Here is a 27,313-nt window from a genome sequence, read left to right as displayed (position 1 = left end):
ATGGATCGGAAATGACATGGGTGGGGAAAGGAGAGAATATGTGTGTGTGTGGGGAGGGGGAGGGGGTGTTCAACAAAATTATTTTTGGTACCCCTCTACCAATTTTCAACACCCCCTAACCCTTCCAAACCCTTTCTGAAAAAGATGGAGGCATTGAGGATCGAACCCAAGACCTTCCGATTATAAGTAGGACGCACTGCCTACTGAGCCATACACCCAAATTTATCATACGAATGTTTCTAATAAAATAGTAATATTCATAGATAACGTTACAATTTCCGAAGGGGATTTTTCTTACCGAAGTAATTTTGAAACACGCATGCGCAGAGGAATAATATAGCTAATCATTTATTCAATCAAACATCCACCCACTCATTTAACCAGACACTCACCAACACACCCTCACACATCTACACAATCCACTCAATAATTATTCAAATAACTGCCCATTTGCTCACTCATCCACCAACTCATACTAACTTGGCCACTCAATCAACTATTGCTTTAGTAATCATAATAAATACAATCAAATGCCCAGCCCTGTAACATACATGTAAACGATACAACAAATTGTTATTTAAAGGTCAAGTCCACCCCAGAAAATTGTTGATTTGAATCGATAGAGAAAAATCAAATAAGCATAACACTGAAGACTTCATCAAAATCGGATGTAAAATAAGAAAGTTATGACATTTTAAATTTTTGCTTATTTTTCACAAAACAGTTATATGTACAACTCAGTGATATGCAAATTAGTCAGTCGATGATGTCCCTCACTCACTATTTCTTTCGTATTTTATTGTTTGAAATAAACAATATTTCAATTTTTACAGATATGACATTAAGGACCAACTAGACTTAACCATAAACTTTTAAAATAATGGTAATTTCACACGTTCAGGGAGGAATACAATTTTGTTTCACATGAAAATGAGAAAAAGTTTTCATATAATAAAATTCAAAAGAAATAGTGAGTGGTTGACATCATCAGTCTGCTCATTTGCATACCGACCAGGATGTGCATATAACTGTTTTGTGAAATTAAGCAAAACTTCAAAATGTCATAACTTCTATATTTTACGTCTGATTTTGATGAAATTTTCAGGGTAATGCTTGTTGGATTTCTCTCCTTTTATTTGATGGGGTGAACTTGTCCTTTAAGAATAACTATAGTAATCTATGAACAAAAAGTAAGAATAAATCTTTCATACTGATTGTATCTCTCTTAATGTTACAGGAAACAGATATGACATTTGTATAATAAACAAGTGGAGCGCCTCTGGCAGTCTCGCCTACGTTATACAATTCAATATAGCAGCAGTGCTGACTTTGAAAATGACTATGAAATAATTATGCACAAGAAAACACCATTCATATAATATGCTACTACGTTCATTGACCCTACATGACATTTGGCCTTGATCAAGTGACCTACGACTTGTGCAAGATGAGCAATGATACTGGATTACTCTTATGTGTAAGTTTCATGAGCTAGGTCCATATACTTTCTAAGTTATGATGACATTTAAAAAACTTAACATTAGGTTAAGATTTCGATATTGATTCCCCCAACATGGTCTAAGTTCATTGAGCCTAAATGACCGTTGACCTTGGTCATGTGACCTGAAACCAAGGCAGGATATTCAGTAATACTTGGTTACTCTTATGTTGAAGTTTCATGAACTAGGTCCATACACTTGAAGTTATGTCATTTCAAAGATTTACCTTAGGTTAAGATTTGATGTTGATGACGCCGCCACCGTCGGAAAAGCAGCACCTATAGTCTCGCTCTGTTATCCAGGCGAGACAAAAATGAATAAGTATACACTCATGCTCACATCTTATTTGGGTATGAAGTATTAAAAAGTGCAAAGTGAGCTTGATAGTTCTTGTAACTGAATTTTTATTTGAACAGTATGAGGGACACCACGTAAACAGTATTTCACATACGACCAATAAATTATGGAGAAAAAATCTTGTTTCTTTTTACATGATTAAAGACTTAACTTTTACAAGGAAAATAAAACCTTGGAAAATAACAACAAAATGTAGAGGAAACATATGTTGAGCAATAAAGAATGTTATAAAGTCATAGATCTTTGAAAGAAAGAGAAAAAAAACAAAAGAGTAAAGTTAGAAGGAAATAGACAGAATAAAAGAATGAGAGAGAGAATAATAAAGATATCAAATTAAGTACATTTGAATAAAATTGTTGGAGATGGAGCAAGAATATGTCTAAAGAAATGGTGTCTCGGAAAATATAAAATGTGTGCATCAATCAATGAACTCCACTTTCACAGATCCATGGAATTCTATTCATAAATCTAAATAAATTTAAATGTTTTAACAGCATTATAACATCTAAAGAGTCAATTATTCTTGCTTCATCTCCAACTGCAAACAAGAAAAAGGCATCTATTTTTTCAAAATTTCAAAACAAGAAATAAAAATAAATTGAGGCTTTCATTCAAACAATGGAGCGCCTCTCTGCATTTCATATTTTCACATTCACAAAAAACAGTTCAATTTTTTTTCTTCAATTTTCTGTAGGTTGAAATATTCACAATTTTACCACTATCATCATAATAATCATCATACTTTCATTAATTTTTCTATGTACTGAGATTCCTAAAATCTTAACACTCTATAGAAATTATACAGAATACGTTGATATGGAGCAACACACCTCTTATATTTTTTGTTAATTTTTCTTCCTTTTTCAAACCTCAAAGCAAATTACTTGCCAAATATGTGAGGCAAAAATCTGTTTATACATACACAAAACCTATTCACACTGAGATAATTTTGTACAGAATATTCATAGATAATTTTTTTTCTTTCGAGTTTCCATTAGGAAATCTGTATATGAATTTAAAAAGCTAAACTCAAGGGGATAATCTTTGAAGTTTGTTCCATCTTTTATTCGAAACCATGCTGCCAAGATTTTCTCAAACAAGTTACACACACACAATCCAGGCATTGACTCATTAAAATGATAAAACTTTGGAAGAGAATGAACAAGGGGGATGAGATGTTGATATTTGAATGATGAATCAATTTGAGAAGCTGCTGCCATAGTTTTTTTTTCTGATTTTTATCCAGAAAAAAAATTAAACCAAATTCGCTTTGAATTAGCAAACTTTGGAATATTTGGAGCATTGCAATAACAAAACATGGCTTTAACTTAAAGAGCACATAGTACCTGCCAAAAAATTTATGACAGGCAACAAGAATGATATTTGTTTTGCAGCGATAATTTCTGCGCTACCATTTATTTAAGTTTCCTTTTTTTAAACAAATTGTTGACATTTTTTTTAAAAGAATGCATAAGGTAGTAGAATAAATAAAAGCAGGTGTGATATCACAACAGAAATACCAAAATAAATCTTTGACAAAAACTACACAAGAATTTTCTTAGGTTGTAGTATTGTAATGCAAAAAAGCATTTTGGGCATTTTGTCTCCCAAATTAAGTGCACAAATGATAAATGAGTAAATTATTTTTTGCTGTATGCTTATCAAGGCACCACATCAATACTATAACTCAAACTTGAGGTACAAAGATGTGTTGTTTACATATCGCTAAATAGACGTTTTATTTTTTCAAGCAGTGTCATAGCAGGCTGCTATGGCTACTAACCCTGAATGCTATGGGAAAGGGGTTGTTCACATGAAACTTGGCAGCAGGGAAACAAGGAAAAGTGGGAACAGTTTCATGACATCACGCAGAATGAAAGGACATTCACATAAAACAGATATATATATTTATATATATACAACCTAGACAAAAAAAAATTTAGTACAAATGTATTTCCCCTTTGTTGGTTGCATCGTGCGAATGCACAACCTGAACGCAATCACTCGGAGAGAATCTAACATGCTTGGCCCTATTCCTACAAGCCTGCTGTAGCCAAACCATGCACGAGGAATATTTTGAGAAAAAATCGTCATGGCAATAGAGGATATTTTGACCATTTCTGGATGATGAAATTTAGTTTTGCTTTTACACTATTGGAAATTATCCATTATCCAGTCTGTACTTTGAAATCATGACTATTTTAACTGAATTTCATTGACAAATACATGTATATAATCTTTCATCATCCAATTTTGCCAACAGCTTTACAAAAAATTGAAATTGTCATAGTTTATGACATTCAATACCATAGTGCATTCAATGCACTGCACAGGAACAATTTTCAGACATAAACACTATAAAAAAAAAAAGGGGGGGGCACAACTGGACATATTTTAAACAAGTACAGCATGATTTCTACCAGTTTGCTTCGCTCTTTCCATGACAACATTAATGCATAACTTAAAATTATAGAACAATACAGAACCTGTTACGCTTACATACTTTGCAACAACAAGCCCCTTGGCAATATTTTTTCTCTCAATCCGGCAGTTTAGCAGTTTTGACTCACTATCAAAGACTTTATGCACACAGAGCTCCAGACTCGTTTTCTCTATCAACAATATGTACAAAGCTTTCTAGTTATTTTTATTTTTATAAGATAATAATAGTTATTACTTCTCTTGTATACATACAACTTTAGAACAGCAATGTTTATAACAATGGAGGGATATACATCTCTCCCAATTTCTTTGTTTTTCATTAGTACATGATTTTGTAAACCTAGATGCTACTCTTGCAAAAGTAGCAATTGATCCAAACGACTTTGTAGCAATGAAAATAAGAAAAAAAAAGTGTTAAGGACATCGTGGAGACCAAGCTGTTGTACCTTAAAGTGACTAACTTTACCTACGACCGTCCACCACCCACCAACCCCTCATGTTATTGTATTAAAGGCACCTCAGATTCTTTCAGTGCTAAGTTAAGAAATTTCAGTCAACTCATTCATTGCAGACAGTGAAATATATTCTGTATTTATCCCAATGTGAGATATTACATTGTGCTACTAAATAAAAGACAACAACCCTGCTTGTTTAAATTCTAATAAGTGAAGATTTAAAATCTAGCTCACCTCACAGCAGTAACAGCAAGTTTATGCCTCTTTATAACCAAACAGAGGAACCTAAAACAATTAGGACTTGATGCATAACAAAAGGCATTGATTCACCAACTCAGAAGAATGGATCTAATTCATAATTTGTGTGAAAGGTGATTGAAATAAACAACATCAAAGAGACCAAATGAAATATTTGACAAGTATCATTAGCCTTCGGTAAGGCTAAGCTCATGCTTCTATCTGTGAATAGTGAACTTTAAAAGCGCTCCGATGAAGTATCTGTTATGTAGCCTGATATTACAGGCACCACTTGTCATATGACTTCACCTGCCTTTGATCTGGAGCCTTCTCATTTTTTTGAATGACTGGGTACAACTAGTGCTATTATCAAAAGAAGCGAAGAGCAACCTTAGAAACACACACATCTGATAATTCCATGATAGGCTGGCATTATAAGATTGCAATATATCCACCAAGAAATAGGTATGCTACTACTTAAAGGTATTGTTTAACTTTGTGAGCAGCCGATTTAAAAAAAATTCAAACCAAGAAGAAACATGTGTACAAGTGCATGTATTACATGTAGAACTAATAAACCCTGAAAACAACCATTATTGAGAATGAAAAGCTAAAACTACAAGGCAAACCCCGATTTAGTAAATAGGCGTCTTATAGACGCCTAAATAGTACACATAAGTGTATGGGATGAAATTAAGATGGTGTTTTCGGTCACTTTATATTTCAATTTTTGAAGCACTAAATAATTATTTTCGAACGCAATTTTTTCTGGGCTTCATTTTTGTAACATATCACAGACACAGGTGACAAGTGTGACCTTCTAGCTCAGATTTTTTTAAAGTCAAACCAATGTTAACCAATCACTTTAAGAGGAAGGCAGGAATATTTGAGAATCAAAAGAAAGTAATCAACGATCTGTGATCGCACAGCTGTGCCTCCACAGAGAGACAGCCAGTGCAACAACAGACGGTTTGTGAGGGTAATAACATGAAGGGGTTGCGGCAATGGCTTCGGTCCCAGGTCAAAGGTTAGAAAGGTAATTCCTGGCTACCTCTTTGAGACGGCTCCTGTCGCTGCTGTTGCTGCTGCGGCAGCCATGGGGGCGGGGCCTGCTGCCGATGCAGCTCCTTGAAGCTCCTCCCCCTGCTCGCAGTGGGCGTGGCCTTTGAGGTAGCCTCTACTACTTGATGAATTCCTGCCTTGTCTGTGATCTGTGAAGTGAATGGATGAGATGCAAATAAAAAGGTGAAACAATCATAAAAAGAACAGAGAAGAAAGATAGAAACAATCATAATTTATCAAAAACATGCACTAACCACACAAAATAGGCACTTTAGCAAAGCAGATCTAATATGGGTTTAGCAAACTGTTACATCTTCCAGGGGGTTCACTCATTGACTATGCAAGAGTGTTATGACAATTTGATCGAAAGTGTACTTCCAAATTGCTTTCGAAGCTAGGTTTTCAATTTCACACACACAGAGAAAAATTAGGCGCATGTAACTGCAGTACAGTAATTTATAATGCAGCAGATAGGCGATGCATAATCTATTAATTTTTAAAGATAATTCTGCAACAATTTTGATTTAAGGAAATTACAGAAAATACAGTGTTAACTTTGGCTCCCTCTTGTCTTCACTTGCAAAATCATGTTACATGTGAATATTTTGTGACATCTGTATCAGCTCCTTTCAACAAACTGTCATGACCGTCACAGTTTGTAACCAACAGCAAAACAAGGGCGAACGTGGATGTTAAAGGCTTGCTGGGGAAGCTTCATTATATAATCTATGGCTTTCAACCAAGGAAATGAGCTTGCATTGATCGATCTGATAAGTCAGAAAAAATTTACTGGGTTAAAGGCCATTAATCATATTTACAATATAATGAAACCTCCCCAGAAAGCCTTTAACAACATTCCATTTCATTGTCCATGGTGGACGAATATAAGAATGCAAGTCAGTTTAAAAACCAACGTAACTGAGGGCTTTGTTCTTTTTTCATTGTTACCGTGCCATGGACCAGTGATGGCCTGGTGGTAGTGTTGCTGACTGGCAATCAGTAGATGAGAGGTTCAAATTCTGCTAGTTCCAAGATTTTTTTCTGACTTATCAGGTCGATCAATGCGATCTTATTTACTGGGTTAAGTCATAAATTGTATTTACAATATAAAAGGTGAACGTGCACAAGAATTCTGCAATGAATGATGATTTTATCAAGAGACTAGAAAGCAATCTACCCACTAGTAGCAGACCTGCCAACCTTCTACAAAAAAAAAATATTCTTAGAAGGAAAAAAAAGTATTTTTTTACATAAAAGAGTATTTTTAAAAATTTGTCTCAATGTAACAATCGCCAGCCTGTTGTAGTGAGATCGGTGAAAAAACATGTGAAATGACTCTACTTTAAAACTTGATAATTCACCCTTTTAAACATGTGCTCGTAGGCAAGAATTTACTTGTTCTTTTCATGCAACAAGTTACTGGCCGGACAGTGATTTTTACCGGTCTGGGACCGTCGGACCAGCGCTAGTGTCACGTGCTGTGTATAATACATACTCCATGATTGGAAATTTTAAAAAAGTAACAAATCATACCAAAAAAAGTATTGGTGTATTCATAGCAAAAAGAGGAACAAATACTCTAAAAAGGGAACGGTTGGCATGTCTGTAGTAGCCATGCAAATCAGACGCTTGCTGATATGCAAAGCAACAAAAAAAACTTGCTACTAACCTGGATGGTGCTCATCATGTCCATTTTCTTTTGACATCATATCGCTAACAGGATCCAGCATGATGGAGTTTGACTGGTACATCGCATTCATCACTTCTTTGAACATTAGCTCTGTACAACAAGAAAACAGAAAGTTATCCAAAACAAAATCCTCTTGGTGGAAGTTGTATCCATACAAATAGGCAAGCGCACAACTTACGATTGGTCTGCAACCTGATTTAGGAATGAAATGTTGCAATGTTGTTGGATGTTAACAATGAAACATCCCATGCTATGATCTGAACTGAAGTTTTGAAATGTCCTATAAATGATCAAGTTGCAATTTTTGCTAATTTTCTTTGATACAAGAATGACATCTTATACAATCCCTTTAATATCAAAATAACTTCAGAGCAATGATATGAATGGATACAATTTTAAGTCATTTGGAAGTAACTCCTAAATAACGGCTTGTAACTAACCAAAAACTTTGATATTAGTATTTGCTAGGTTATTCTGAACCTCAAATAAGATCTGTCACTCAAAAAAACTACGGAATATGAAATTTATAATGCTGCTTTAAAAGGCTTCAGAAAATTAGATTTTTTTTTTTCAAATTAGGATCACAGACCAGTCGTAATATGTGGCTGGCTTCATGGTAAGCTTCTGGGTAGTATCATAAAATAATCGACTTTTCGTACATCTCACCCCATTTCTCTCCATTTGTTTTCACAAGCTTCGATAATGTAAGTGCATCAAAACTTATCACATGATATTTTTCATGGAGAAATAATTTCAGGAAGGCCCACATACAGGAGTCGGATGGTCATACGTTATGGAAATGCCCTGCTACGTGATGATGTTTTGCAGATGCATTGGCAAACTAAAGAGGAGTGCTGGTCGATATTTGACTCAATGTTAGTTGATTATCTCCAGCGAAATATCAGCAATAGCACAATAAATTGCTGAGTGCTGACTTTAAAACAACTAAGGTGAATAATAATAATAATAAAAAACACACCATTCATATGATAATGAAATAATAAGTTCATTGACCATACATGACATTTTACCTTGATCATGTGATCTGAAACCTGTGCAGGAAATCAGTGACACTTGATTACCCTTATGCCCAAGTTTCATTAACAAGATCTATTTTCTAATTCTAAGTTATGATGGCATTCCAACAAATACCCCCAACATGATCAAAGTTCATTGACCCTAAATGACCTTTGACCTTGGCCATGTAACCTGAAACTCAGGCAGGATGTTCAGTTGATTACTTTTATGCCCAAGTTTCATGAACTACATGTAGATCCATATACTTTCAAAGTTATGATTACATTTCAAAAAGATTTTCATGTTGATGCAACTGCTGGCTGATGTGCCTATAATCTCGCTCTGCTATGCAGGCAAGAAAACAAATCTTTTGCTTCATTATAATATAATTATATTCTCATGCAGACTAAACACAATAATCCAAATGTTAAAGCTTGTCTTTTCTCCTTCTTCTAATTTGTCACAAACTGTATCTTTGCTTCTTTGATTCCACCACTTTATCATATTGAATGAACCTGTATTATTTCAGTTTCACCAGAATGGAGAATACACAATAAAAACACAATGAAGTTATTCAAATACAACTGGGCACACAACTCTCAAAACAGTATATCTGGCATTTTCAATGACAACAACAACATCAACAGTTAAACACACTAACCTACAGGGTATGAGTACAAGACAGTATTTAGAGGAGTATGTTTGAAATTCTAGTCATAACTAATGGCTTTTAAACCAGAAGTTCACCCTGACCTTAAGTTGGTTTTATTGAAATCAGATTAATGAGAGAAATATATCAATGAAAGTTTGATGAAAATTTATCAAAAAATGACAAAGTACTGATTTTTTTTTCAGAGAGAAGGCAGGAGGTGATGTCATATTAATGCTGCACAGGGACTTACATTAAGAATTCCATAAATATCTGTTTTTTCAGGAAAAAAAGAAAGATATTCACTTGTGCATTCATAACTGCACGCAGGGTGGAGTGTCATTGGGCTGTTCGTAAGTGAAACCCGACCTCACACATCTTGGGGGTGTTTCACAAAGATTTAAGTATGAGTTAAGTCGCGCTCAAATGCCGACGCGTACATGTATCTGATATGCAACGCTCAATCTTATTGATCAATAAGCAGTAGTGCGCGTCCTCTTGGCATGATCTGACCAATACTGTCATGCCTTTTATACAGCGAGCAACTAGACATTTAAGTGTGACTTAAGTCATACTTCAATCTTTGTGAAATACCCCCTGGTGACCTGTTCTTGTGCTGAATATAACACCCTATTGTTTCTCCCATTTAAAAAAAAGAGTGAATTTGCTATAACCCTGCCAAATTTGTTAAATTATGTACTTTTCATTCAAATACTTGTTAACAAGACTCTCAATCTACCAAGATAAAATTTCGTATCCAGCTGATGGGAATAAAAATTATTGAGGGCCTCATTTTGCACAAATTCAAGCTACCAGTCATATACTGTAGCTGAAGTCATGAGTAAAATCATGCATAACTTTAAATCAGCTTTATGAAACACCACTTGGGCATACTATTCCATCAAAAATCTGTTCATGAAACATCTATTCATTTATCATGAATCATATAAGCATAAGGGAGAGCAGCGTGCCAATATAACCTATGAAAAAACATTTTCTCTCAATTGTTTGTTCGTTGCTTAATTGTATTTTCATTCGTTGAACAGTGAACCATTTTAAGACCCATTTAGAAAAAAAACTCAATAAATAAATAATTCATGAACATATCCTAATTCTGTTACGTTTTGATTGATTTTCACCAAACCTTCATTGACACATTTCTTCAATATCTCTCGGTGTCAAAAGAACCCCAACTTTTGCATCAAGGTGAACTTCCCCTTAAATACTTGCTCTTACCTTTCCATTCATCTAACGAACGCTCTCTCTCGTCTTTAGAATGATCATCGTGGGGTTTGTTAAATACAGGAGGGAATAAACATAGAACGGTGATTGCGGGGTATCATTAATAAAAAAAAAGATTAGTAAGGCTTTTCAATTGCAATATTAACAGTGGTAATATACTAATAAGAGGGATAGGAATTCTTAGAGATTTGTTTAGAGGGGTTTTAGTCATTTTTAATTAGTTGATGAAAGAGTTTTTAGCTCTTACCTTTCCATTCTTCTAAACCGTGATCCCTCTCATCTATCGAATGGTCATAGGGAATTGGAGGGGGCTAAAAGAGACAACACATAAGGTTAAGATGAGGCATGAAAACAAGCTGTAACACTTTTTCAAAACTTGATGGATTCTTATCTAAGCGCAGTCAAATTTACGCCCACGATTCATCCCTCATTTCACAAACAGAAACAGAAACTGAATCTTTTACTAACCTCTTTAATCATGTGAAATTTCAGATCATGCCTCATTATGTAACCATGATTTGCCAAAATTATACTACCTGGAAAAATTATCTTTTTCTTCAACAAAGTAACTTACTCCAGCTGTTCTGGGTATGTTTTATGTAAGGAGTATGTCTGGCACCTCATTAACTAGATAGAGAATTTGGATCCTTCATTTTAATTTTTATTTTACGTTATGTGTGCACGATCATCACATCCTGAATAATTTGTGTCCGTGTGGACAAGATCTGTACTTAATCTTAAAAGTTTCAGGCAAAGGCAGCTTGACTAAAATTTAGGGTTGAATGAATTGGTCATAAAATTATTCTTCATGGGAAAGAAAAAGTTTCTATTATAAGCAAATATTCAGAAAATATTATCTTGGGATTTTTTCCAAGCAGCATGTTTGTGAAATAGGGGATGAATAATGGAACAGCCTGTCTGAATCCAGTAAACATACTAAATCCATAAATGAATTTAGAGCAAATCAAATTACTTCTAAATAATTTAAGTGTATCACAAACTTACTGTATACATTTACTAGTCCACGTGATATATGGATTCATCTTTTTTTTTTACTTTTCTTTCTCTTTCTCTGTCCATGTTTTTTCTAACCCATCTATTACTGGTCTTACATCATGAAGCTAAAATCCAATCTAAATTCAATAAAGGACCTGGGAAATAAAGTCTCATCTATCAACTGATACTTACTCCATATACTTCACCCGGGTCAAACCATACATTGATGTAGGGGTGTTGAAGGGCTTCATCAACTGATATCCTCTGTTCTGGATCCACGATGAGCATTTTTGAGAGCAAATTTCTCGCTTGTGCAACTGAAATATGAAAGTCATCAATAACATTTTGATTTATCAGCATGATGAAACCTATGATTTTAAAATACTATTAATCTACTTCTCCATTGTGGTGGTAGAAGTAGGATGGGAATATGTGATTATAAATACTATCAATAAACTTCTTTGTTATGATTTCAGCAGTGGAATGGAAACCCCTGGTTAGAAAACGTTACCAATCATCTTCTTTATTTGGTGGAATCAGTAAAAAGGGAACCTATTATTCTAAGACTATCAATCTATTCCTCATTGTATTGTTTGATAAGGGATGCAGACCTGCCAACCTCTGGGAATGAAAAATTGTATCCTGTGATAAAAAAAGTGTATTTCATAATAAAATGCGTGACGCACTCGCTCATCGCGGCGCTCAAGCTGCATGCAAGCTAAAATGCGCACTGCTTTTGCCGATAAGTTTTATAAAATAGAGACATATAGAGATGATTTTTCTCAATAAATTACGATTTAAAAAAACACTAACATATTTTTTAAAGAAAAAACGTACTGCCGTATTTTGGTTGCAAAAAAGTACTAAATACGCCAAAAACGTACTGGTTGGCAGGTCTGGGGATGGGAACCAGTGTTTATAAAATAGCTTCATCTAATTCTTCATAGTAGCAGGAGGGGCATAATAACCCATGATCTTGAAATACTATCAATATACTTCTTAATTATGGTGTCAGCAGTGGGATGGAAGACATGATTTTTAATAATATAAATCGGCTTCTTCATTAAAGTGGTTGCAGACTTGCAGTAGGAACATAATCAGAAAATTTGATTGGCTAACAGTGATGTTTTTTGGGGGTGAAAACTAGTGACAAGACACTTAATGATATACACCCCTGCTACATGTAGTTGTCCTGAGGTGGGGCGGAGCACTTGATGGACAAGCAGTTCCTGGTTCACTCACCACATAGTTTTGTCTTCTCTGTACTACTTTCTGCCTGATAGAAGAGTTCATCAGGGAACAGCATCTCGAAGGAATATCCTGGACACTTTGTCCTGTTTTCTACATACTGCTTGACCATGGGCTGTAGTCTGCTTAAGAACATGTCTGTTGGTGTTCCGAGGAGGTCAGCAATTTTGTTCCATTGGTCAATGTCTGATCAGCCACAAGGTTAAGGAAACAACTGTTGGAACATTTCATTTATCATTATCTTTCTCTCTACTGAAATTCTTGAACCGATGTCGCATTGGTTGCCTGTCAGGTCACGTATTAAGTTCAAGATCTTACGACTCTCTTTTAAGTGTTTACGCAAAATGGCTCCATCTTATCTGTCAGAGTTACTTGTAAAATATGAACCTGTTCGAAATCTTAGATCACTTCATAAGGATTTATATAAAGTACCTGTTGTTAAGACAAAGTTTTTCTTGGGAAACAAAAAGAGAATGTGATGAGATGTTTGCGCTGCGCCCTTATTTACTGGAAAATTATCCTGCCTAAGTTCTTTCGGTGATTTGGGTGAGATATTTTCATGAAAAATAATGTTGTTGTATGTAGACTATATTGGAAAATATACATGTATGTAATCAAAGTGAGTTTGCGTATAGGATTGAGTTCAGATTGAAATCTCATTTCCTCACGTACAAGATTGAATTGAAAAAAAAAAATCTCGGCAAGTGTGCGTTCGGATAATAGAGAGATCCGGATAAGGGGAGGCCGGATAAGAGAGGTCGGACTGTACTTATACTCACACTACAAACTGCAGATAAATTTAAGGTTATCTATTATGTAGTATTATAGACACAACTCATGAGATATATAATTGTCAGTAAAATATGTGCTTTTTCCTCGCACATGCCTTAACGATGTGTTTGTAAATTTCTTTGAAATACGTAACCCTTCAGTTCTTTTTTTTTTGCTCAAAACTTGATCTTCTATATTTTGTTATGATTGTTTTTTTTTAAATGTTGTTTACATTGTGATTCGTTTTCTCTGTAATTTACCTCTGTTGCCCAGCATGTAATTTGCTAGTTCATGACCTCAGCTTATTTCCTTTTTATTATGTATACACCTATGTTCCTTTGTTTGATTTTGAATATTGAATAAGGTGATGAAGAAAAAAATGAAATAAAAGGCTTTTAATAGATTTGATAGGTTATGCTTACAGTCACATCAACAAATTGAACTCCAAACCGACAGATAATGTGCCATATGAAATAACGTAATAGCTTTGATCTGTCTGGAGTCGCTTTTGTTGGTTTGATTTTATTCCTTTTTTTTCGGTAAAAGGATACGATCTGAGCCGGGGAACATGACCTGCCCTCTGATCATCTCACCGAATATACAGCCTATGGACCAGATGTCAACTAAATATCAATGAGAGAGGGGGAAAGAAAAAAAATTATGTTATCATCAATTGAAATAATGAAATAGAGACAAATAAATCCGTATACATAGCATAATTTGGTAAATAATTCTTCATTCACTGCTCTCATTTGCTCGGTACTACCCCCCCCCCAAAAAAAAAAAAAAAAAAAAATCAGGAACATCCATTTAACCCTTCAGATAGTTTGCACAGTAAATATGCAGATACTAGATGTAAATAATTCCAAATATTTGATCTGGTAAGTCCCTTCTATCCATACATGAAAAAGTACTTGAAATGGGGAATCAGGAACAAAAAATTTATATTAAACAGGGTTAGTGGAAGATAAGCTCAAAGATTAAAATACAATCCTGTATCTGGATTTTCACAACTTCAATCCCCTCTTTAAGGTTTTGATATATTAAGAGAATATCATCTCTTTTTTCTATCAAATTTACTTATTTGCCTGGTGGACTTTCCTTTTAAGACCTCTTAAGATTTGCCCTTCCTAAAAGGTATATTTCCAATTCGTCTAATGCCAATTCGTCCAATTGCCAACTCGTCTACTATCATTTGGTCTACCATCAGTTCATCCACTATTCACATGGTCTATTGCTTTTTCGTCCAATCACCATTTTGTCTAATAACCAGTTGGTCCAATGGCCATTTAGTCCATTTACCATTTGGTCTAATTGGACCAAGTGTTAATTGTGCAAAATGAATGAAAAATGATATGGATATTAGACCAACTGGTTATGAGACGAAATGGTCATAGCCGAAATGGTGATTAGACAAAGTGATGATTGGACCAATGGTTGTCAGACGAAATGCTGATGGACGGAATGGCATTAGACTAAATGAAAGTAGACCATTTGGTGAGTGGACGAGTTGGTAGTAGACGAATTGACAATTTACCTTCCCAAATTTTGCTATCATTATATTCCTCATCTCATCACTCACTCCTTCCTACTTTTTTCTAATGATGGTATCTTAAATCCTTTCATGTTTCCATTCTATTCCTTATCCTATCATCCTTCCATTCCCTGTGCTTTTCATACATTTCATCCTTATAACGTCTACCATTCCTTATTCGTTCCATCCTCCATCCTACCATCCTTTCATCCTCTACCCTACCATCATCTAACCTACCATTCTTCATCCTCCCTTCATTCATCATTCCATCCTCCTATACTCTCTCCTACCATTTTTCATCCATCCTCCCGTTTTCCATTCTGTACTCTCCACAATTCCATGCCCCATTCATTACTATTCCATCCTTTCAACCTCCATCCGTTATCCTATCATTCATTTATTTATTTATTTATTTCAGTTTTATTTATGCAGGGTAGCCCGTCCATTCTTCATTATCCTTCTATCCTTCCATCCCTTCATCTTCCACTCCCTTACCGTTTTCTTTGTATCCCATGCCTAGGATGACCTCTGGTGCTCTGTAGTACCTGGTAACAACATAAGGGGTCATCATGAAGCTAGTACTAGCTGTCCTGGCTAGACCAAAGTCCAGGATCTTCAGCGAACAGTCTGTCTTTACTACTATATTGCTGGGTTTTAAGTCCTGCAGGAAAGAAAGGGAGGAGTTATATTACATTACAAACCACTATTACTAAGAAAACATGAATATACAATGTACTAATTGGAAACTTCTTGTATGATCCCTCCCGCCCCCCAAAAAAAAGATAGTTCGGAGGGAGTAATGTGATGTGATTGATACCATTTCTTATGATGGTTGCCTGAGTGGGACAAATTTTAATTTACACTTTCAAGAAGCTCCCTGGTGAATTTCTGTTGTCTGGTTCTTCAGCAACAAATAATCATATAATCTCAGGCTTTAAAGAACCATTATCATCACAGTAAAGTTTCAATGAAATTCTTAGCTAATGGCAAAGTTACTATCTATGGTGAATTATACACAAAAATGGGATTTAAAATAAGTTTAGATTTCATTCTTACACACATCATTATTAATATCTGGGACTGTTACAGCATATGATAACAAGAAGAAGAGTCTTTTATGGTCTAGGTCCGTTTGAACCAAACTACATGTCCTTTATTTCTAACATCATTAGCAATACCTGGGAATACTATACTCACTCTGTGGATAATCCCTGCACTGTGTAAATGTTTGATGCCACAAAGCATCTGATAGAGAAGGTAGGAGATCCTCTCATGATCCAGGTCCATTTGAACAACCTGGACCAGACTAGCATCCATTAGTTCCATCACTAGGTATATATCTGCAAAGTCATCGAACGTCCGCTGCGGCGTGAACACATTTAGGAGACCAATAATCTGCATGAATGAAAGAGAGAGAAAGAGGGGAGAGAAATGTCAGGTCAGATATGATCAGAAAAGGATAAATCAATATAGATCTTAGAAAGCTTTATATACCTCATACTAAGATTGTTATCTCTGATTGGTCAAAACTGCATCATGTGACGCGGTGTTATTCTGTCCATCATCGTCTCAGGGGTTTGACTTACTGTACATTTTTTCCATCAAACCCTCTGATAGTACTCGTAACCCCTGAGGGCGGGGCCACAGGTGGTGTTTCTATGCGCGCATCTAGCTCGCTCAAGCTAACTGGCTGCGCGTTGCTGCACTGCTGCTGCTCGGTCATGTACGCGCAGCTAATGGCCCGCTGGATGGCCAACTGGATTCATCGGTTGTCCTGGCCAGCATGCAGCAGAGAATCCCCAGGAGTGCAGCTCGTTTAAATTAAACTCGAGTGATTTAGAAATCAAATTGAGATTAGAGTTACACAGTGGTCCTGAAATTTTATCAATTGGGGATAGAGTTATGTGATTATCAATGAGGTATATAAAACAAATATGGACTGCTCTGTATTCGGATGACAATGAAAATCATCACTCGCTCTGTGCTTTTCATAACGGCCCTCCTATCACCCCTTGGCCAAGGCCTTGGGGTGATACAAGGGCCGGTATTTAAAACACCTTGGGAATGACAATTTACACAGTCATCCTCATGCCAGTCAATACTTGCATACTATTACAACTTACTCCAAGTGATGCCAAAACAAAAACAAGAACCACACATAAAACACCCTTACAGGCAGAAACATGAATTCAAAGAAAATACACTTTCATGAGCTCAAAGATACATCACAACAATAATTTCTATGTAAATGGTACAGTACTCATGACTTTATTCCTGAATGACTCTCCTTACTTGTAAAACAAGGGATTATTTCACATTATCAACAAACAATACTATAACTCTATCGTCTTTGGCCAGTCAAATATCATTTCAGAAGTGTATCACCAATGGCTTCTGTATCTGCTATTGATAACAAAGTTTATGAAACATTGCCCTAAGCAATGCCAACAGTAAAAATATTTATCAATATCTGACTGGAAAATACATTTAACTTGCTGTATTCCAGTTATCATTAAATTATGCAATATTTTATGAACAGCTTTATGAAACAATCTGTGAAGATATCAGGAAAGACATCTTTAACTTGGGGGATTGCCAGTAACTTACATTTTTATGATTGCACAATTTCATGAGGATATACTCTCTGTACGCTCGCTTGGCATGCGTGACATTCTGGAACGGTCGACTTAGTTTCTTAATAGCGACACTCTGGTTTGTGAGGACATCGTAGGCAGCTCTGGAGAGAGAGAAATTGAGAGAGACAGAGAGGGGGAGAGTAATTTGTTTGTGATTTAGTTATAGAGATAAATCGATAATAAAAACAGTCCTAGCTTGATCAATTCAAAATTTGAAATAAAAAAAATAAAAGTGTTTTTCAGATCTTGAAAAATTTACATGACCAAAGGCGATTTGACACTAGACTCCAGAATTTACAATAGTTGATTCCAGAAATGTTGAACACTCATATAAATGAAAACTAGCACTCACTTGGTCTGTCATTAAAGATAAATGCAAGTTATGGGAACGATTTCAAATGAGTTAGTTCAGAATCCAATAAGATGACCAATCAAGTGTCTGCATGTATAAATATAGAATATGTGCCAAAGGATTCTGGAAGAAATGGACAAAAATGTATTTAAATGGCAATTTCACTAATTGACTAGTAGACAAACTGGTTGTACTATAATAATAATAATAATATGCAACATTGATATAGTGCTTACTCCAAAGGCTTTTAAGTGCTGCATACTATTACCCCAGCTGTAGCATGGCTATCCTGATCGGAAGCTCGAGCATTCAAGGAATTCCTTCCTTCCGAAAATGCATTCACTACACCTGGGTGGAGAGTGGCAAATGTAGATAAATGCCTTGCCAAAGGATGCAAGTACTGCGGTGGGATTTGAACCCCGGACCTTGTCGTACAAAGTCCTGAGACTTACCCACTGAGCCACAACACCTCGATACTATTATAATTGACAACTACGATAAAACCATGTGGAATGACCAAATGGAAAGTAGACCAAGTGGGTGTAGACCAAATGGCGATTTAACCAATCATCCTCCCACCTCCCATTCCAAAATCTACTTACACAACTAGACCTTGGGCGCCGCTGCCGACACTCTTGAGGTTCTTATATCTCTTGAGGATCTGGAAATGATGTGTGTCTCCGACGGAAACATGGTAGAACTGTGAATTGAGTTGATGATAGTTGAACTGATGATGGTTGGTTAGCTTGGTGCCTGCCATCTGACTGGACAGTAGTGGCTGCACCTGGTGAAAGATAAAACAAGAAATAATTATTACATGATCATGAATGTTCATCTGTGTTGATTAAAAATTCTACAAAATTTAAAGTTTTGATCTGAACACATGAAAAAATCTCGAAGAATTACCTTGAAATTTTTGGCTACTGACCGCAGCCACAAGCCGAAAGTTAGTAGCCAAAGATTTTGAATCAACTCTTCTAGATTTTGTCATGTACTGAGGTAAAAGTTTAACAAAAAGTAAATAGTAATTATACTAATATTTATTATGCTTTTACATAGCCCTTAACAAATCAAAATTCAAAACATCTCTAAGCACTTTTATATCGTTAACCTGGTCTTCAAATTCTAGCTTGCCTGCACACAATGTATGCACTTTCTCCACCCCCTGGGGAGTAGTCTAGGCATTCCAGCAAACAGTTTCAAACTCTACTGCTAGGCCATTCATTCTATGAACAAGGTTATGATATAACCTTGTTCTCTGCTACTACTCCCTGTGTGGTGAAATAAGGTTGGCAATGTTTGGCATATTTTCTCTTTTTCTTTGGGACAAATGCTTGATTTTTTTACACTGTTAGTTTCCATTACAGCTATTCATCATATAACTTGGCTCTGAAGTAAATTTGATTCTTTAAATTATTTTTTCTTAATTAAAAATAGAGATTGAAAAATTACTTTACTTTCCACCAATAGAGGGCGTACACAAAAATATGCCCAAAATTCAAGTTTTCGAGCGCTCTGGTGAATACAAAAATTACTCCCAAGTTACTAATGAAAAATAAATTGCAACTGTATGGAAATTAGTATTTTTGGTCAAAAAAGTGATATTTTAACGATTTTTTAAAGTGTGTGCTGTGTACAGCATTGGCATACCATAGTCCTACCTGTAGATTCCCCACAGGCAGGATGGTAATAAACCCTTGAGTGCTGCTAGGTATACGACATTGGCTTTTGCATCAAACTACAGGTAGGTACCCATTTATTACTAGGGTGGAGTCGTGGAGAGTGGCAGAGGGTGGATTAATACCTTGGAGATATTCGAACACCCTTTTACACAACAAGAGTAACAATCACTGTCCACCACTAGTTTTTTTTTAATTATTGTTTTAACAAGCAGTATTAATTGTTCAAATCAGAAACTGTAAAACAGGGTCATAAACATTGGCTGAAGGATGCCAACAACCTACATGTACATCAAGCTACATAGGGTACATAGTATCTATGTATGTAGACCAATACATGTACATGTATATGAAACTGTATGCTACTTTTGTCAACAACGTCATGTAGAAATATTTTGGTGACTTGTGTCCAATCAATAAAATAAAATTCAAATTTAATTTTTTTCCAGTTCAGAGAAAATAAGCAAATAAAGAGCTTTACAATCAGACAGAAGTAACCAATTACGCAGAAATCAGCCTTTTATCAGCTGTTTTACAACCCAGATTGCAAATAAATAGATTCCAATGAACCTTGTTGAAAGGGTATGTAAATAGAGCCGGCATTCTACTAAACAGGCACGCTCAGAAATTCAAAACGGTGACCAAGATTACCTCGGCGCCAAGCGGTTGACATCTGGGAGACGGAGCCTATATTAATGATTTCCCTTTTTTCCTAATCCTTGAGGTTATAACAGGAATAGCATGTATCTTTAGCATGTGGCTAATAGCTAGTCTTCATCATCCAGACTTTATTAGTTTACATTCTGCATGTTAATGAGTAGTCTGCTGTGCAAACCTTTCACTCGAATTAGGGTCTGAATATGCAGCCTATAATGCCTTGTGTACTGAAGGCCCTAATTAAAACAGTGCTAGTCTTTATGTGCAAACCCACTTGTTGATCAAACTGTCAATCAGGGTCTGTGCCTGCAGACTAGTTAATGAGTACGTATGTTAAACAGGGCATGTGAAATATCTTGTGTGTTTATTTTCATGTTCAAACGATTCAGAAATATTCTACAAAGATACATAAGACCCTTGTGTAATCATATTTGTTGTGATTTTTTACCAAAGACTAATATTTAAAAAATAGTTGGAATACTGTATCTTGGGGTTATATAAATATTAATCCTGTGAAAAATATATAAGGCTAAATATTCAGCGTGTCTGAAGTATCTGAATTTTCAAACTACAATACTTGTATCACTGCACAATTTTCAGTGTACATGTACATGTAGGTTCATTACATCAGTATCAAAACTGCTGTTTTCATTTTGTTTTCTCCAGAGTATGAAGGTATAACATAAACTAATTTTATTGAATGCTGAAAGTCTGCAAATATTAAACATCTGAGTTTACCCGATAGCTACCCCAGCTTGCTTTGGTTCCATCTACGTGCATGGTAATTGCATGCAACTATTGATTAATTAATTAGCAAGTGTGGAACTGCTGTGTGAGCTAGCTTCCTTACAATAGAATACTAATTTTCAAAACTGTCATCAATAGTTCATTCAGAGTAAATCTACATACATGTGTAGGGCATGTAAAATGAAATGTATTTGCAGTGTACAGGCCTAAATGTTCGGTGGTGCTGAAAAAATAGTGAACCCCACCAAAATGAACATATTTAAAGGGAAGTTCACCCTAAAGAAAAGTTTGTTGTAAAAATAGCAGAAAAAGTAATTAAAAAAAATATTTATGAAGGTTTGAGAAAAATCCACTAAAGATTACGAACGTTAAACTTATTATAATGTTAGGTTTTGGATTTGTGGCATCATGAACAAGCAGCTGCCCCATATGTTTAATATAAAATGCATACATTTCAAATTTTTAATGGTTCGTGATGAGTTATTTTTGTTTTCTTTTTAGGAACAGATGTGAAATGATTTTCTATTTATATACTGAAGGTACAGTAAAAACCATTTTCAATTTTCTGAGAAAATTACATTTCATTGAGTTATTACCATTCACTACGTACATGTAGGAATGCTGCTTGCATATGATGTCACAAATAAAAAATTCTAATAACTTTTTTTTTATTCTTGATGGATCTTCCTAAAACCTTTGGCAATATATTTTATTATTTTTTTCTGCTATTTTTACAATAAACTTTTTGCCATGTCCGTGAACTTCCCCTTTAAAGTGTTCAAGTTCTGCCATGTTTTAGATATTTAATTGTGAAGTCAGGTGATGAAATATACATGTAACATTCAATAAAGTTTGTTACTCTGGGCTCGCAGAACGCTGTAGTGTTATTGTCTACATTCAACACTCAGTATTCAGGAGTGTATTTTGTGGTGGGGTTCACCAACTTCTGAGCACAACTGTTCATACTGTAGCTACATTACATTCAATATATAATACAGTCTTGGAACATGTCTGGTATGAACTCCATATATTTTGCAAGACAAAATACATTCATTTCATGATTTTGTTCCAGACAGAAAATTCGCACAACGTTTTCATGATTTAAAGCTAAATGAAAGTAGTTGCAGTAAAACATTGATTTCATGAGAAAGTCTGTAAAACCAAGGTTAAGTACCGGTATCACTATATATTATCATTGTGGATCTAGATCTGGTACAGTTACATAAACTGAACTTTGTGAAATCATAAAATCTAAGCTGAAAACGATCACGCTGAAGATCGCCAACACAGATAGGCACACGTGGGACAGTCTATATTATTATTCTGGAATAAATACCCGACGGAAGTGCCCTAATCCGCGCTCATTTTGCTTATTTCTCGGCAATTACACAATTTCTTCCAGAATCCTTTGGCACATATTTTTTATTCATACAAACAGACACTTGGGTGGTCATTATATTGGATTCTGTAAAAAGTCATTTTGAGATCGTTACTACAACTGGCATTTATCTTTAATGTCATGACAAAATAAAATTCCATTGAACTTGATTAAGTGAAAATAAAAATTAAATGTGTGCAATATTCAGCTCTGTAATTGTACATGTACAGGCCTATTGCTTTTTGAAAACATGTTTCGGACTTTAAAGGGGATTTTTTTCTAAAGGCAACAGGAAGCAAATGAATTGATAAAATTCACATGTACATGTACATGTAGGTCATATCAACTGATAATCATGAACAAATACTTGTACCGCTATGCTATACTGCAAAATAACATGAATTACATGTGCATACAGATCTTTTTCCTTTCATATTTTTAAACCCATTGCTCACTGACATCCGTTGAGAAAGAGATGATTTCTTTCAATAAATATACATTTGTCCCCCCCCCCCATCATTTTCAATATTTCCCAAAGACATTTAAAGAGCAGTCAAAACAAACATGCTTTGCCTATTGATTGCATTTCCTTCCGCAAAGATGTGCAAAACGAAAAATCCCCTTACCATTTCTGTTTCACTTTGTATTCTCTCTCTCTTTCTTTCTTTCTTTCTTTCTTTTATTGAACCGACTATACAATTCAAATCAAATAAATAGATATTTTTCTTCTTTATGACACTTTAACAATGGACATGTAATAGAATGCAATGGATCTGAACAGACTATTATTCTATTATTCTATTTGCATATACAGGTATCTAGGCCTATCAATATACTTTTTTCTAATTCATAACAGTTTCTTACCAACATACCACTCATTTCCATTTTCTTCCACAAACACCTTCCATTCTTTATTTATGATTCATATTATTTTTGCTTCCATTTTCAAGTACACATACTCATCATATTGTGGAAGGGGATTGCTTAGAGTTCATGTTAACACCCTGAATATATCACCCCCCCCCCCCAAAAAAAAAGGAACCCCAAAAGGCACCCTTTCTGTCTAATAAAGAGGAAAATTGACAAGAAAAAAAACTTCTCCTCCCCACCCCCCCATTTTCATTTCCCTTAAAAAAAGAGGGAATGTCATACCACCTGTAATATTTGTATGGCCTTCATGTACAACTTTGGGTTAAAAAGTGGGGTGCATTGTGCCCTATGTGTCTTGGACCAAATGGGCCCACACCCGCTCACCAGAACTTTCTGTCTTCAAAATTTGTTCTATTCGAATATATCTGGCCAAATAGACCTTGTATCAGAATACTGTCTTAAAAACAAAACACAAAAACATTTTCTTCCTATAGACAACACAAAAGCTGTCAAAAATAAATGTTAATAAAAGCCAGGACCCTAGGCTAACGACCTGACCCGCTGTGCTACACCTAGATTGATAATGATGTTTTCTTCCTTTCGACTTCCTGAATTGATTTGATATTGAAATGAAAGTTTAACTAGCTCTGCGGCTTGGTTTAGAAGTGCTTTATATTTGTCAGGGACTAACTAGCCCTGTTGATAATTCCTTCTTTATTGTGGTTAACCTCACTCGTCCATAGAGGCGAAGTATTTGCCAGTCTGGGTCGACTAGTAGCTACTACAGGTGTGTAGGACAAACAGGGATTAACAGTCAACATGTTTTTATTCTTTCAATAGGTGGTTTCAGACCGCCTCGAAGTTCGCCAGTTCCAGGTATTCTCTGATCGGGAAATTTACCCCGATCAGAAAATACCAGGTATTTTGGCGGTCTGAAAGCAAACTACGCGTAATATCCCCGAAAGAAAATACCCGATAAATAGTAGGTACTTGGCGAAATTACGAGAACTTTCGCGGGGATTTTTCCAAGGTCGTGGGTATTTTGGCGGTCTGAAAGCAAATTACGGGAACTTTTAGCCCAGCGTGTCGTTGGGTGCGGCGCCGTGCATGGGTTGCTGCTGGGCTAGTGATTTTGAATTTCGCGCCTTGCTGCTTATCAGACCATACTGCGCATGCTCGTAACTTCAGGAACTTATCCCGAAGGGTATGTTTCAGGGCGGTGTGAATGCAGGAATAATTAATGGGTATTTTTCAGCCTAAAAAAGTTCTCGTAATTTAACGGGGATTCTTGTGATCGAGGCGGTTTGAAACCACCTTATATTTATTCTTCTCTTTTCAAATTCAATTGAAGATTTACAGGACTTGTATTGTTCATGTTTTATTCAAATGCACAACACCATATATATAGCTAAAATAATCTACTGTAAAATGTACACAAAATTGAAACCACAGCCTACAAACTCCAAATAGTATAATACACTTTTTATTTGTCTGATAACTCCCTATATTTGTTTGAAAAAATGTGAAATCTATGATTATAAAGTCTGTATGATTACAAGTGATGTCAGTGTTAATTTATGCTTTAATTCAAAGTGTACAAATTTAGTTCAGAATGTTAGACAAAGCATTAATGTACATGTAACAGAGCTTTCAAAATTAATTCACATTTTAAATGTCAACTATAAAATATTTATTCTCTTTTAAAAAAGTTAATGTCATTATCTTTGTAAGGCACCATGTTCAATCATGGAGACAAGGCCTCAACCGCCATTAGAAGTATTTGTGTCCTATATTGTCACACCTAATTCTCAAGCACTTTGTGAAATATTTATTGAGAATTTCTTGAAAATTTGCTGTTTACTCTATCCAGACATAAAACCCCTGGGTATACCAGTTCATGGCATTGGAAATCAGTACTGAGGGAAAATTATACAAAAAAAAGATTAAAAATGAGTTGGTTTGCTTTTATTGTTTAAGTGATAATCCATCGTTAACAATCAAGTTCCTTGATTGGGCTAGTCTTTTGACAAGGCCTCGCAACTTGGCTATACCTCATCAAGTAGTGGCTGAGACGAGAATAGACCCAAGGGAGCACGAAACCAAGCAACTTTAGTCGCGAGGCCTTTTGGAACTTGGAGATGAAGTGAATATATGAATAATTCATGAGCATGCCGATGCGCCAATCCGCACCGTCGGTGTTCATGACGTCATGGGACCGGAAATGTTCGCTTCTGTGGTACGGGGTCCTACAGGTTTCATTGATGCGAATGATATGCTCGCCGATTGGCAGCTACCCGTGAGGTAGCAATCACAAGTCGGAAACAATGGTTAACATAAGAAATCATAGTCAGGTTGTTAAGGGCCGTGACTGGGCTCGCAATCCTTGCATTCACCTGGCCTTTTAATAGCGAATAGCCTTTTGTTTCCCCAGTCGTTTGATATAAATATCATAACAGACACAGGGTCTTGTTTAAAGGCTATGACTGGGCATGCATGTGAGTTTAGTGACTACAACCAATATAAAATGTTTGTGTAAAAAAGACGATCTTGTTATCATCAATTTTACTAATATTATTACATTGATGAGTTTATAATGGTAATACTTACACACAAAGAATGAGTTTAGGTTTGGAAGAGCAGCACAAAATGGCTGCTACTTTGCGTAGGTCTACTGCAGATCAACAAGATATAGGCACGTCCTCTCTTAAATAAAGGTTACCTGAAAGATAACATTTTAAAAAAAATTATTGTTGTTACAAACTATATAGTAAAAGCTTGAGAGAGAGAGATGTAATTCAGTAAATCACATAAATATAAAGGAAAAGTTTGGAAAAGTCAACACAACATAAACCAGATCCAGGTTCAAAATACTTCCTGTACTTTTATACTTTTACAATAAGCCTTCTGAGGTGCATTCATGCTTAACTTTTGGGGGTGTCAAAAAAAATGTTCACTTCAAAACATACGGTTGGTTCCTTTTAGTAATTTTGGTATAAATGCTGGTCACAAATGCCAAGCATTAATGAACAATTTCTATTTTTAAAACATGCTTAGAATGAAACATGGTTCAATCAGAGCTATGTATAAACATGTTTACATGTACATGTACACATTGCCCCAATCAACGCCTCTGCCAAACATAATGTAAATATTGCGCAATGTGAAATCTCTCAACTTCTTAGACTGGCAATGTCATAGGCAAAATAGATGAGTATCAGCAGGAATAATCTTCAATTTTAAATTTACCAATGTACATGTACTGTACATTGTGTACGTTTCAAAACGCTAAATCTAACCTCTGAAAACCAGGTATAAACACACCCAAAGTCCTTTGTTGATAAGTTCTCTGTTTTGGCTATTACATGTATAATCTGAATGCACTTTCAGGCCCACATTGTGTAAACAAGGCAACATATGTTGACATAGGCACACTTCACATTCTTGAAATAGTAGAATTATTTGATAAGCATGTGGTATGTAAATAATAATCATAATAATAATTGCTGCTAAATATTCACTTCAAGTCACATGGACAATTATTGATCAGCTGAGGCCCATCAACACCTACATGTACGACAACAATAATCATAGCCACGGAATGTGAACAAGCAAAGTACTTTTTGAAACTGAAAAATAATGATAATTTTTTCTTGATGTTGTGTAGGTGTATTGTACAATGGACATGTAGGTTAAAATCTCCTATAACCCCCCCCCCCCCCAAAAAAAAAAAAAAAAAGTAAAACAAACTTAAGATAATAATGATAAATTGATAATCATAATAAAATTAAAATAAAT

At 35.4% G+C, this 27,313-nt stretch overlaps 1 protein-coding gene across 2 annotated transcripts; it reads right to left on the bottom strand.

Annotated features, from left to right (window-relative positions):
* Nucleotides 1–1,886: 1,886 nt before the first annotated feature.
* LOC129281988 (stress-activated protein kinase JNK-like) lies at nt 1,887–26,242 on the bottom strand. 2 transcript variants are annotated; one of them, XM_054917920.2, is made up of 12 exons: nt 26,126–26,240; nt 18,790–18,971; nt 17,807–17,936; nt 16,397–16,594; nt 15,695–15,860; nt 14,217–14,288; nt 12,889–13,080; nt 11,839–11,963; nt 10,898–10,961; nt 10,645–10,677; nt 7,722–7,832; nt 1,887–6,201 (listed from the first exon to the last, which is right to left on the bottom strand). In XM_054917920.2, exons 2-12 carry the CDS (start codon nt 18,945–18,947, stop codon nt 6,038–6,040), a joined length of 1,413 nt encoding a protein of 470 aa, XP_054773895.1. In that variant the 5' UTR covers nt 18,948–18,971; nt 26,126–26,240; the 3' UTR covers nt 1,887–6,037. The 2 variants fall into 2 exon arrangements, with proteins under 2 accessions (XP_054773895.1, XP_054773896.1); XM_054917921.2 differs by lacking the exon at nt 10,645–10,677 and having other exon boundaries at nt 26,126–26,242.
* Between the last annotated feature and the right edge of the window lie 1,071 nt (nt 26,243–27,313).

This window comes from Lytechinus pictus, chromosome 18 (assembly GCF_037042905.1).
Source record: "Lytechinus pictus isolate F3 Inbred chromosome 18, Lp3.0, whole genome shotgun sequence".
In the NCBI taxonomy this organism is placed as follows: Eukaryota; Metazoa; Echinodermata; class Echinoidea; order Temnopleuroida; family Toxopneustidae; genus Lytechinus; species Lytechinus pictus.
Note: the sequence above shows the minus strand (reverse complement) of the source record. Positions and strands in the feature narration are given on the sequence as shown.

Excerpts from the sequence above, each read along its gene's own strand:
- LOC129281988 (XM_054917920.2), bottom strand. The coding sequence starts at position 18,947 with ATGGCAGGCACCAAGCTAACCAACCATCATCAGTTCAACTATCATCAA. Across the intron at positions 14,289-15,694 it reads CATGGGATACAAAGAAAACG|TTGACATCTGGTCCATAGGC; the intron begins GTAAGGGAGTGG and ends ATTGATATTTAG. Across the intron at positions 10,962-11,838 it reads ACCCGGGTGAAGTATATGGA|CCCCCTCCAATTCCCTATGA; the intron begins GTAAGTATCAGT and ends TGTCTCTTTTAG.